The sequence below is a fragment of the Xenopus laevis genome, chromosome 7L, assembly GCF_017654675.1.
Source record: "Xenopus laevis strain J_2021 chromosome 7L, Xenopus_laevis_v10.1, whole genome shotgun sequence".
In the NCBI taxonomy this organism is placed as follows: Eukaryota; Metazoa; Chordata; class Amphibia; order Anura; family Pipidae; genus Xenopus; species Xenopus laevis.
In genome coordinates, this window is record NC_054383.1 from 29,090,615 (window position 1) to 29,104,512 (window position 13,898).

The 13,898-nt window shown below is 41.5% G+C and overlaps 1 protein-coding gene across 1 annotated transcript; it reads right to left on the reverse strand.

Annotated features, from left to right (window-relative positions):
* Positions 1 to 4,689: 4,689 nt before the first annotated feature.
* On the reverse strand, positions 4,690 to 12,934 carry avpi1.L (arginine vasopressin induced 1 L homeolog; the record flags this gene model as incomplete). Its single annotated transcript, XM_018225263.2, has 3 exons — positions 4,690 to 5,790; positions 7,598 to 7,944; positions 12,689 to 12,934. Coding segments are annotated over 3 exons (786 nt in total), but the record flags the coding sequence as incomplete, so codon positions are not given.
* Between the last annotated feature and the right edge of the window lie 964 nt (positions 12,935 to 13,898).

Genomic DNA, 13,898 nt, shown 5'->3' on the forward strand with positions numbered 1-13,898 from the left:
CATTCCAAGCATTTTTTTCAGTTGGGCTAATGTTTAATTTTGCAAGGTCCCTGAGCACAAAGCCTACTGCATGAAAGGTACTAGCAAGTTAAAGCAGCTATTTACAGCAAGTTGTAACAAAGTGCATTGCTTACAAGAGCTTACAATAAACACACAACATCAAGATTTCTTTTTTTAATCATTTCTACATTAAGAATAATCCCTCTGGATTTCCCAGTTTTATATGTTATTAAAGTGCCCATGGTATGTTATTCGTTTAACAAGTAGAGAGTGGCTTGTCCTCACACTGCACTTCATTGATCTGGAACAAAAAAGTCTATATTCCCAAGCTCATTAAACCAAAAATCCCTCTCTCAGCAGCTATACCAGTCCTATTGCTGGAATGTTGAAGAGATACAGTCATCATGTAATTACGCTTTAGGCATACTAGTAATTCATATGTTTTATTGCTTTAACTAAGCCTCTTTTCTCTCTAGTTGTTAAGTGAGCCAAGGGCATTCCAAACAGAACAGTACCTGCTAAAGGAGAACTATACTTACTTTTTCAACGTAAGTTGGATTGTAGAATTTTTTTATTGCATGTTTGTGATATATGTATCATTTTCTGTTATTTCTTGCACCAAATGGAGCAAACTGTGAAACAAACTAAAGTCACATTCTACTTCCTCACTCATATGAGCAGTCAATAAAAATACTAGGGGGCAGATTTATCAAGGGTCGAAGTGAATTCGAGGGAATTTTCGAAGTAAAAAAATTCGATTTGAAGTAAAATAGTTTGAATATTCGACCATTCGATAATCGAAGTACTGTCTCTTTAAAAAAAACTCTGACTTCAATACTTCACCAAATTAAACCTGCCAAAGTGCTATGTTAGCCTATGGGGACCTTCTACAGCATTTTTCAAAGTTTTTTGAAGTCAAAGTAAAATCGTTCGATGGTACGATTTGACTTCGACCGCAGAATACCCAAATTCGATAAAAAAAGTTTGAATTCGATATTCAAAGTATTTCAAGTCGATGGTCGAATTTCGAAGTATTTTTTACTTCGAAATTCGACCCTTGATTAATCTGCCCCTAGGACTTGATGCTCAATTAGTAGAAATATTTTGAAATTCTGAGTTTCTTTCTCTGTACTCTTGAAATTGTTTGTGTCACTTAAAGGGGTTCACTTTTAGTATGATTATAGAGAGTGATATTCTGAGAAAATTTGGAATTGGTTTTCATTTTTCATTATTTGTGGTTTGAGTTTTTTTTTCAACAGCTCTCCAGATTGCTATTTCCAATATACCCTTGCAACCATGCAGACTGGAATATGAATAGGAGAGGCCTGAATAGAAAGATGAGTAACAAAAAGTAGCAATAACAATACATTTGTAACCTCACACAGCATTAGTGATGGGGTCAGTGACCCCCATTTGAAAGCTGGAAAGAATCGGAAGAAAAAAAGCAAATAATTAAAAACTATAAAAAATAATAATGATCAGTTTAAATTCTTTTTTTTTTATTTTTTATAAAAGGCCATTCTTTAACATATTAAAGTTAACTGAAAGGTGAACCACCCTCTTTAAATGGCCATGATTGGCATAGATTTGTTGGGCAGACACTGGGGGCAGTTTCAGCAGTTCTATAGATGCTCAATTGCTCTGGGACTATTTGCGGATGGCATAGTTGCAAAAATAATATGCAAAAGAGCTGATGAATCAATTGGTTTGCAAACACAAGGGATGCACCGAATCCAGGATTCGGTTCGGGATTCGGCCTTTTTCAGCAGGATTCGGCTGAAACGAATCCTTATGTGCATATGCAAATTAGGGGTGAGGAGGGAAATTGCGTGACTTTTTGTCACAAAACAAGGAAGTAAAAATGTTTTCCCCTTCCCATCCCTAATTTGTATATGCAAATTAGGATTCGGTTCGGTATTTGGCCAAATCTTTCGCCAAGGATTCGGGGGTTCGACCAAATCCAGAATAGTGGATTTGGTTCATCCCTAACAAACACTGACATTGGCCCCTGTATAAATATAATATACTCATTTTACCTTGAGTAAAAGCTTCCTCCTCATATGCCGTTAATTGATGATAAAACCTCGTCCTTCAGTAGAAGTAAAAAATAAAAAGCAACAAAGCCACCAGTTTGCCTTATTCCGTTTATTACAAATGTTGCCGTCACATGCAGTTAAACATTCATCGCGTGATACAACTATATTTATACATCCAAACACACACACATGCCTTAGATTTTAATCCTATTTGCTCAGTTTTATAAAGACATGGGATCTTCTATTACAGTCATTAATGCCTAGAACTGAATATAAAGGGGTCCCTCTCTCAGAATTTCCTTTCTTTTTTTCTGTACATTTTCCAAAAAGAAAAAAAAAAGCACTCAGGTCTATAGGTTTTTTTGACTGCCGCTGTAATCTGGCCAGAAATAGAAGCAGTCAAAATGCCATTTTCAACCTGTCTGAAAAACAATAGCAACCCCATTATAAAAGCAAGAATAGCAGTTAAACCATCTATTTATCTTGCCACACAAGTTTGACACAAATGAAAGCTCCTGCTTGTTGCCCCAGTTCTATCCGCTGGCACTTAGTACCTTGTGAAGCAGTGACACCGACAATGCCAGGGATCGGGGCTTATCGGCTTGGCCCACAAAGCTGGACAGGCACAGCAATCCAAAGCTTGATTTAAAATTATGGGCAGTTAATTGTTTTAATATCTGTCATCACAAAACTATAGAATCTGAACTCTGAATTACATTAATTTGCAAACATTGGACAAGGTATTGCTTAACTATAACACACTTACCTGTTTATATCTAAACCTATTGTCGCCACTGCAGAACTCAAAATAATTGAAATCCATATGCAGTTTTTTGTATTTTTTTTAACTATTGCTTGCTACATTTTATAGTACAGGTATCGGATATGTTATCTGGAAACTCGTTATCCAGAAAGCTCTGAATTATGGAAAGGCTGTCTCCCATAGACTCCATTCTATCCAAATAATCCAAATTTTTAAAAAATGATTTCCTTTTTCTCTGTAATAATAAAACAGTACATTGTACTTGATCCCAACTAACATATAATTAATCCTTATTGCAGTGATCCCCAACCAGTAGCTCGCAAGCAACATGTTGCTCCCCAACCCCTTGAATGTTGCTCCCAGTGGCCTCAGAGCAGGTGTTTATTTTTGTATTCCTGGTTTGAAGGAAAGCTTTAGTTGCATAAAAACCAGGTGCACAGCCAAACACAGTCTCCTGTAGGATGTCAGTCCACATGGGGGGCTACCAAATAGCCAATCACAGGCTTTATTTGGCACCCCAGGGACTTTTTTCATGCTTGTGTTGCTCCCCAACTCTTCTTACTTTGAATGTGGCTCACAGGTAAAAAAAAGGTTGGGGACCACTGCCTTATTGGAAGAAAAATCAGACTATTGGATTTATTTAATGTTTACATGATTTTGTAGTAGACTTAAGGTATGAAGATCCAAATTACAGAAAGATCTATTATCTGGAAAACCCCAGGTCCTAAACATTCTGGATAACAGGTCCCATACCTGTAGTCGTAAACCAGGAGCACAGAGAGAGCTTCCTGCTTTAGAGGACAGACGGTGTGCAAAGGAATCCCTCTTCATATAAACACTCTGCTTAAAACAGCAAATAATATTTCAAATATCTTTTTTTCTGCTTTTGCCATTTCCTCTGGACTGCTGTTTATTATGTGGGGCTCATTTATAACACTCCTACTAAACAGCAACATCTGATTGGTTGTATGTGGAACTGCAGTTTAGCACCAATATTAATAAATCACCCCAATTTCAGTACCAAGCAAGCATAAAGGTCACTGAGCCTTAAATATATTGTTCTCCTAAGAAAGGGGCAGGTGGTATAATATTTATATAGAAATTTGTGCATTTTCCATCTTCCATCTTTATTGCATCTTTTCCCTATAACGATCATTTGATTCGTAGTGCAAAAAAAAAAAATGAAACCTATATAATATCTGCTTCCCCAACCTGCTGGAAAGGATAGGGGCCTGTGCTTGTGAAAATAAAAAGGCACTAGACTATTATTATTATTATTGGGGGGTGGTGCTGTTACAGTGAAACTGGGACATATTTATTGCATGGGTTACAATTCTCTAATAAAGATACTGAAAGCAGAATAAGCAAATACAGTCGTAATGTTGCACCTCTAAAAACCCACTCATAGTAGGCAGTTTGAGTTTTTGCTAGGGATGCACCGAATCCAGGATTCTGCCTTTTTCAGCAGGATTCGGCCGAACAGAATGTACATATGCAAATTAGGGGTGCGGGAGGGAAATCGCGTGACTTTTTGTCACAAAACAAGGAAGTAACAATTTTTTCCATTTGCATATGCAAATTAAGATTCAGTGAGTATTGGCCGAATCTTTCGAGAAGGATTCTTGGTTCGGCCAAATCCAAAATAGTGGATTCGGTGCATCCCTTGGTTTTGCTACGGTCAGTTTAACAGAACTAGACCTGTAAGGTTAATTGCAGATTGGTTAGTATGGATTTGCAGTGCAGGTGCTAAATATATGCATGTCTGTGTATTTTGCAGTCAAAGTAGAGAGACTCAACCCCATAATGAGGAGAATACTTTGGGGGGTTACTTCGCCAGACCTAAGCCATGAAGGCCAAGAATACCATAAATAATGATTCCAACCAAATTCGATCGATGAATTGTACATTTAGTGCAATGTATTCTTTTAAATAAGCAGCGATTAGTTTAGTAACATTTACAGAACACAAAGAATTTCTAGGTTTAATTAGTGCACTCAACTTAATAATGTAAAAGGCATATAGCAGCATTTGCCTCCTAGGTCTGAGATGCTTTCATGACATCTTGTAACCCTTGCCACCAAATTCTCTGCATCCGTTACATTAAAGCACTGATTTCAGCCTGAAGCTCTCCATCTGTTATTGAACTATATAACCCTCTGCCATTCAATAGATGTCAGTGGAATGCAGGGAGTTGGGGTTCAACAACAGCTGGAGAGGCAGAATCTGAGAGATATGAACACAAGCGTCCTTGGCATCTACCCATGGATAGCTGGACTAAACACGTATTGCTTTGACAAAGGCTGCATACAGGCGCTGCACTTGTCTGTATATTACACAATCAGCTCTCCTAGGGGCGAAGAAAGCACCCGGGATGCTAAATACATCAGCCTGTGTTCCATGATGGCTGCAAAATATTGTACTTCTCAAACAGGCTTGTTTCATGCAATACTATTAGATTAGGGTCTTCTTTACTATATGTGTTCAGTGTATGGTTATGCCGACTAGCCCATTTCATATTCCTATTATAGTTCTAGAACCCATGGCATGTGAGTCCACATGAAACAAAGCTGAGGCCATGTTAAAGATGTGAAGGATTCTGCAGGGGAAACTTTGGCTTGTTCGGTTAGTCTTTTGGTTCCAACAGGCCAATCCGTTGCAGTGGTACAGTTAGTTGTCCAGTATTGTTTGCTGAATCCTCCAACAAATTGCAATAGAAGTCTTAAATCACCTTTCCCAAGGCATTTTATTGCAATAAATAGCAGCACTGACACGTATTTCTCATTTTTAAATGTTTTAGATCATCGCCTTATCTGATGCAGATAGTCTGAGAGGCGTTCCTGTGTCTCTTTCCTAACTTTACCCTTCCCTCTTCTAGTTGTTGCTGTCTCTTTCTTTGTCACACAAGGCTGTGGTTCTTGGCCAGTGCTGCTCGGTTGTTCAGGGTTATTATCCTCAGTCGCTGGACTTCCTTTGTGGTCAGCTTCATTAATACTGAAAAGACCAAGAAGAAAATAGAATGGTTAAAGGCAGATACTGACTAGTGCCACACAATGCAACTTTTGTTTGTTGATTATGTGTATAAACAGCTGTTCACGTTGAGAAAATAAGCCCTTTATTGTTGATGAAATCATATTTGTGCCAAGCTCTCATAAAAGTCTGGCAGAATATTCCCAGACAAATGCCCTAGCATGCTGCAAATCATTCCTATACTGTTAGCCTAATCAGGTATAACTGCAGAGTTCAATTAGATAATGTAATACTCAAAAGACATGTTGGGTGCAATCAACTAACTGGATTACAATTGCACCAAAGTATAGCACAGTGGATTCCCTCCCTAGGAAGCTCAGACAGTGTCGGACTTGGATGCCAGGGGCCCACTAGAAAACATTAGACCCACTTCTTATGTTATTTTATCTCTTCTCCTATCTCAGCATCTTTCTTCCCCTATCCTTATCAAACTTCTCTATCATCTAAACATCACCCCCTTACTCCCCATCCTTGTTCTCATATAGAAAAGAGAAATGATAAAGCTATAGGCATTCAAAGCACAATGGAGCCGGAGGGCCCACTTACACCTGGGCCCCTGGAAGTTTTTCTGGTATCCTGATGGGCCAGTCCAACACTGGGCTCCAGTTAGGGATATAATTGTATTTACTCTCCTAGAGGAAGCTCATCCTAATAGTCAGTGTAACAGTCAGGGAACCCTGGATGACAGCTGGAATGATCACACTCCAGCAGGGAACAAGAGAACCTCATGTTAGCCTTGGAACTTTCTGGTGGAACCTACAAAAACAAAGTAGTGCTACACAAACACTCTCACCGCTTTTTGTAGCATCGGGTGCCGACTGTGACTCTGTCTGCTCAGGTCTAGTCCATATTCAAGAAAGTATTTCAGCAGCACTCCAATTAAGTGAAAAAATTTAAATTGTATTCGTGCCTCAAGCTAAGCTCGAAACGTCGCTTAGCTTGAGGCACGAATAATATTTCTGGTGGAACCTGGAACACGTTGAAGGCCTTAAACATCTAACCTTTGGTGTAGGCTTCCCTTAGCTTACGATAGTATATAACAGTATATATAGTATACAACAAATATATCCTAATCTCATTCTAACTTACCTTTCAGGTAAATCTAAAACAGCCCATTGTCTAAAATCTAATGCCCACTGTCTCCAAGTCATACCCTAAGGCCAAGGGCAGGCTGAAAGAAGTGGATCCGCTCTGTGCCCCATCACCATTGATTTAAATAAGATCCTCTTGTGTGCAGTCACGCGGCTGGATCAAAAATGCGAAAGCAGGCATTTTTGGGCATATCTCAGCTCTGATGCATGTGATTGCACACAAGATGAAGCGGTTCAGATGAATGGAGATGGTGCACAGAGTGGATCCACTTCTTTCAGCCTGCAGACTATACAGGCTGAGAGCAATGGAGCCAACCTTCCATGTGCCTTTGCTCTAAATGGCCTCCAGGCTGAGCCCCCTCTCCACGCCATTGCTCCAAGTCCCACCTAGGTGGCCAGTTTGGGAACCACTTCCCGAAGGTCGGTGGCACAAGAGCATTTTGACCAGTGCTGCCTTTTTCAATGGAGAACAACATTATTCAAGCACATTCCTTGAGCAGAGGTCTGTCTGTCACTGCTCTATTTGCTGAACATGTGTTACTGCTCATTCCATTAACGGCAGTGGCAGACAGAGGCATTTAGACTGGCATTGTTTATTGTTCAAAACTCCCTGTGTGCCACTTGCTCAACTAACAGTAACTTGAATTCACTAGAGTAGTGCTGTAACACATAAAACCTACCACAGCTCACTGAAATGCTGCACAGACAGATTCCCGATTCTATCATTGCTTGACCTGGGAGACTGCCTGTGGGCTCGTTTGCCCTTTTTCTTCCTTTTGAGCCGAATCAAGGCCTCTGCCACCTGCTTGTCCCCTGCATATTCACATATGATCCGTGCTCGCTCCTCTGCGCACTCATCGCCACTGGTGCGGAACAGAGTCTGTATCTGAAGAAGGTTTATGTCTTTGAAAATATTAGCAGAAGCTTTTTTCCTTGATCTTGGCACTGGTCCTTGCCAGGGGGCTGACGGTGAGCTGACCACGGAGGCTGGAGTCCCCATAATGCCTTCTGAGCACTCAGCAAAAAACTGTGCGAAAAAAACAAATATTATATGCACCTTGTTAATCAAGCTGTTATAATTTATAAAACAGCAGCAGACATTTAATAATAAAAAAAAACAGCAGCAGACATTTAAAAATGGCAGATTATATGGGACAATGTGTTTAAATGAGAAGTTCGTTAAAATGAAGTTCTAGTTATGTTATACATTGGGTTTTCCCAACTTTTTGGGCCAGCCATAAAGATTTGGGAATCGCTGTTCTCTAGGGAATACAGCATTGCAATCTGTAGTTCACTTTAGCAGAAATAATGTGAGCCTTTATAGAAAGAACTGGGATATCAATGTGCAGGCCTAAGGTTACTTTGGCTTTACTGCTGAATATGTTGGGAGATGCAGCTCACAAACTCAAGATCGCTTGCAATGCTGATGTACAAGATGAGCAAATGACTAAAGGTGGCCATAGACGGAGAGATCCGCTCGTTTGGCGATGTCTCCAAACGAGCGGATTTCTTCCCGATATGCCCACCTTGAGGTGGGCAATATCGGGCTGATCCAATCGTTGGCCCTAGGGGCCAACGATCGGATCCTAACGGTGTCTTTACTGGTGGTCGGATCGCGGGACCGCATCAACGAACAGATGCGGCCGCGATCCGACGGGATTTTTAGTCCCATCCGATAGAGATCTGGCCGACTTTCGGCCAGATCTCGATCAGAGAAGCCCGTCGGGGGGCCCCATACACGGGCCAATAAACTGCTGACTCGGTCTGTCGGCAGCTTTTATTGGCCCGTGTATGGCCACCTTAAGTAAATCCACTTTTTCACTATCACCATCCACATGACAAACAACACTGTTCCTCACATCGCATATCCTGACTAACGAATGTCATGCATTCACCGCTGGAGTTGTGCCAGTCCCCGATAATCAACTGTGCTTCCGCTGCTGTGAGTAACTCCAGCGTGTAGATCTTCCCTAAATCAATTATACTGGCTGAACAATATATGCACAGACTCCTGCCAAACTTACTTGACGTCACTCAATTAAAGAGCAACTCCACCTAAATCTTTTAGCCGTGTATAAATGTAATTGCAACTAAAAGCAGTATACCTTTGCTGCTTTCTGCACTGCTGGTTCTAACGCTTGAAAGAAAGTAGCAGACGCCGGCTTATCTCAAGCCAAAGCTCCAATTCCCCACTATGCCTTGCATGCTTCTTCGTAGGACTAGCTAGCATCTGCTACATTGAATCAGAAGTGCAGTAAAATGAAAGGTACACATTGCTTTCAATAGCATGTACATTTAAAAAGAACTCTGAAAGAATCCTTACAAACCCTGGAAATCTTCAAAACCATTCCCCTAAAACACTTTGCTTAGAAAGGGATTTATAACAAGTGACATAGTAATGCAGTAAATCCTATACCTTTACTTTTGTTTAGAAATGAATTGAATATACTGTATGAATAATGTTAAGAAGAAATACATGGATTAGGTGCTGTTCTGATGAATTCCTCTAATAATAAAGTGCCGTGATAATATATGCTGGAATAAAGTCGGACTATGCCTAAATAAAGCTTCATCAATTGGTAGCAACCCTCAGTTGAAAGCTGGAAAGAGGAAGGCAAATTTAAAAGCTATAAAAATGAAGACCAACAGAAAAGTTACTAGGAATAGGCCAATTTATTAGATATTAAAAGCTAATTTAAGAGAGAACTAACCCATTAATTAGTGCATTGCTTGCAGTTTTTTCAGTATAAGTAGGCATGAGCTACCAAATCATCACAACTGATCCACTGTTTTATTAGGAAACCTGTGCCACAGTCCCACATAAATAACTGTATACAAACTGGCATGGCTACACAACCAATGTAAACTGGATTACATTTACACTGGATTAGAACATTACAGAGTAATGGAATTATAGTATCCCCTTAAATAAGACGTGCATGACAGAGTAAACACATGTCAAGGGAACGTAGAATAATCCCTCATGCACAAATCTCATAAAGCTTTAGTAGTATTCCGTCTCCAACATGTGTTATATATAGACCAGCACCACCTGCTTCCTACACCCCCTCCCCTTATTATATCATCATGTACCAATATCAACAACATACACAGGAATCAGAGCACCCACTCACCCTCTGACTCATTTAGTCATGAATTTGACCCCACTAGTTATGTACCTTAACACGGTAAAAAGTTTACATACAGGTATAGGACCTGTTATCCAGCATGCTCAGGGTCTTTGCATAATTGGGATCTCCATACTTTAAAAGTCTACTAAAAAAAACTATTTAAACATTACATAAATCCAATAGGATTGCTTTGCCACCAATAAGGATTAATTATATCTTATTTGTGGTCAAGTACAAGGTAATACAATGTATACAGGTATGGAACCTGTTATCCAGAATGCTTAGGACCTGGTGTTTTCCGGATAAAGGATCTTTCCGTTATTTGGATCTTTATACCATAAGTCTAATAGAAAATCATGTAAACATTAAATAAACCCAATAGGCTGGTTTTGCTTCCGATAAGGATTAATTATATCTTAGTTGGGATCAAGTACAAGCTACCGTTTGATTATTACAGAGAAAAAATTGGAATATTTGGATAAAATGGACTCTGTGGGAGATGGCCTTTCTGTAATTCAGAACTTTCTCGATAGAGGATTTCCAAATATCGGATCCCATACCTGTATACATGTTTGTCAATGTCAATTGTTTGTTTAACAAGGAGTCTATGGGAGATGGCCTAACTAGGGATGGGTGAATTTTTTCACCTTGCTTCGCTGAAAAAATGACGCCCATAGACTTGCATGGCATTGTGCGTCAAAATCAAAAGACGCGCATCAAAAGAATTTGGGCGCACAATTTTTTTTTGACACCCATAGACTTTAATGGGCGTCGGTGACATTTCGCCAGCGGCAAATTTTTGGCGAAACGGGTCAAATTCACCCATCCCTAGGCCTAACCCGTAATTTGGAATTTTTTGGATAATGGGTTCCCAGATAATGGATCCCATACCTGTATTTTATGGATGTAACCTGAGTTGGGGGATGCTAGTGCAGCAATCCCAAAACATGTTGAACCCCATTAGAATATAAGATATTTTACTGAAGCACATATCTCCATAGCCGACACCCAAAGCAAATACAATTCTAATGGAGCAGATATAATTATTATTAATATTATTATTGGTCGGTGTATGGGGCCCTCAGACGGGCTTCCCTGATTGATATGTGGTCGAAAGATGTTAATCGGGTGGGTTTAAAAATCCGGTCAGATCAAGGACTTTGATGCGGTCCTCAAAGCGACCGCCTGTGTTGTCCTCGTTGTGATCCGTTTGTTGGGCCCTAGGGCCCACGAATGGATCAGCCCAATAACGCTCAACTCAAGGTAGGCATATCGAGGAGGGTGACCTCGACAAATGAGCGGATGACCATATGTATAGCCAGCTTCCCAATGTACATTCATTCAAATGTTTCAAAGGTTGTAAGCATATCTGTAAAATGCAATATTATAGCCCTTTCTGTTTCTGACTCTTGAAACAATGTAGCAGTTGCTCATCGGTTGGCTTCGACCACAGATTCATCAGTCACAACCAGCAGTGCAGAGGGACTAAACAGCCAGCCATATCCTGTTTTCAACTGCAATTACATTTACGAAGACATTTAAGAAAAGAAAAATAATAATGCAAACGTCTCGTGAATGATTCATTCTGCAAAGAAAAACTGCTTTTGGGTAGAGACCAGAAGTGGAGGAGGGGCAGGTAAACAAACCTTACATGGCATTTATGAATGAAACATGGAGACGCCCTGTGGCTGTACTACAACTCCAAGCACCCCAGCCCAGCTGCAGATTGCACTTACTGTACATTAATAGGATTTGTATGGCAAACCTTTCTTCAGGGTTTGGGGTCAGCGGACCTTTCATTAAGAATCCTGATCCACGGCAATAGGCAATGCACTCTTCTCTTGGTTCTGCTCCAGTTCCCTTAATATATTTGAAGTGTGACCTATAGCCACAGCCAAGACACTGTAAAATAGCCATTCAACCTGTTGCCCACCAGCAACTACAGCTCCCAGCAGCCCGCGGGCAACTACAGCTCCCAGCAGCCCGCGGGCAACTACAGCTCCCAGCAGCCCTCGGGCAACTACAGCTCCCAGCAGCCCTCGGGCAACTACAGCTCCCAGCAGCCCTCGGGCAACTACAGCTCCCAGCAGCCCTCGGGCAACTACAGCTCCCAGCAGCCCTCGGGCAACTACAGCTCCCAGCAGCCCTCGGGCAACTACAGCTCCCAGCATGCACGGCCAGTGATCATTCAGCCCCAAGGGGTGCACTGTTTTATTGCAGTCTGGGGCATATAGATGATTTTAAGGAAAGCAGCAGATTACAAGTGCATTAGATCAGTATACAATTAAATTGGCTTAAAATTAGTTTAATGGTTTAAAATGTACAAGCTAGGGTTAATAATGAGGATAGAGACTTTTAGTGCAATCACAGGAAGAATTGAGAGCCATAATATTAATAAATACAAATATAAAAACATATGGGGCCCAGATTAGGAACACAGCTTCTGCCATGCATGGAAAGTAAGATAGATTGTCTGTTATCCCTGTTTGCAAAGAATCTATATGTTTCCCAATGTATGTGTTTCCTGGCATTCGAGCTGCTGGCTGCCAGAGACTGATGGGAGTTGTAGTTCACAAGCGCAGCGACCTAAAAAGAGAGAGAGAGAGAGACTTAGTCGGTTAGCGGGAAGGTAAGACACACCTGATTCAACTGGGCGATACGGGCATCTCGCAGACACAAGACTCCGTGCAGCTTCAGGATGTGCCAGGAACACACGCTCATTGCCAGCAAGTGAATCGCACCCAACAGCCATCCACAATCCAATCCTGGGCTCAGCCGGAGCAGCGTTCGGAACCGTGACGCCGTAAAGAGGAATGACCAATCGCAGGCAGCGCAGGGCGTGGCTTCTCCATGGGACGCAGAGGCACACGTGGCGGCGGGGCTTAGTCATTGACGTCAATAGGCGGAGCCGAGAGTTGCTGTGTGGAGCCGGGCGCCTGGCACTGGGTTTGGCTTCTGTCCAAAGGAAGCGGCGCTTGCGTAGGAGCCTCATGCGAACCCAGGACGCCTCCCAACTCCCATGAGGCGATGGTTACTGTGTAAATAGCGGTGATATCGGAGCTGTTGTAGTTCTGAGGGTTTAAAACCATAAGGGCGGCCTGAGGTGTTACTGAAGTCTTGTCTTGTGCAGACTGTGCAGTCCTTTGTGCACCTAAAACATTATGTCATGAGCTTAAAGGGGCTGTTCATCTCCAGACACTTTTTTCAGTTTAGTTGGTCTCAGACAGTTCATCAGAAATAAAGACTTTTTACAATGACTTTCTATTTGTGGTCGTTTTTCTAATATTGTTGTGTAAAGTTTCATTTCTCCCCCTCTAAAGCAGCTGGGGGGTCGCCGACCCTTCAACTGTTCTAAATTGATACATTTAGTTGATACATTTATTTTTGTCCCCACTGAGCAGAATCCTTGAGTTTTGTTAAAGGCAGCTGTTAGAATTGATACAGTAGTTGCTGATGTTCCACAGACACTGGTGATGTGCAGGTCAGGGTTTCCCTAACCCGACCCTAACCCGCACTGCTACAACCCGCACCCGTGCTTCCGGGGTCCTTTTATAGACCAACTCCACCAATGACATCACAATGATGTCACAAAGGGGGCAGGGCGAGCAGGAGAAGAGCTCAACCTGCACCAGCCCACGAGGAGCACTGCAAGGTCGACCCGAACCCGCCTGACCTGCGGGTATTGGGTCGGCCCACACATCACTAACAGACACTGCTGATAAATGTATTGACTATTTGTAGCAACTAAATGCAGCAAATTGTAACAGTTCAGATGCTCCTGGATCACAGAGCTGCCAGACTGAGACACCAGCGACATGACCAATAATCTTTAAATTTACATTTTGGAAAA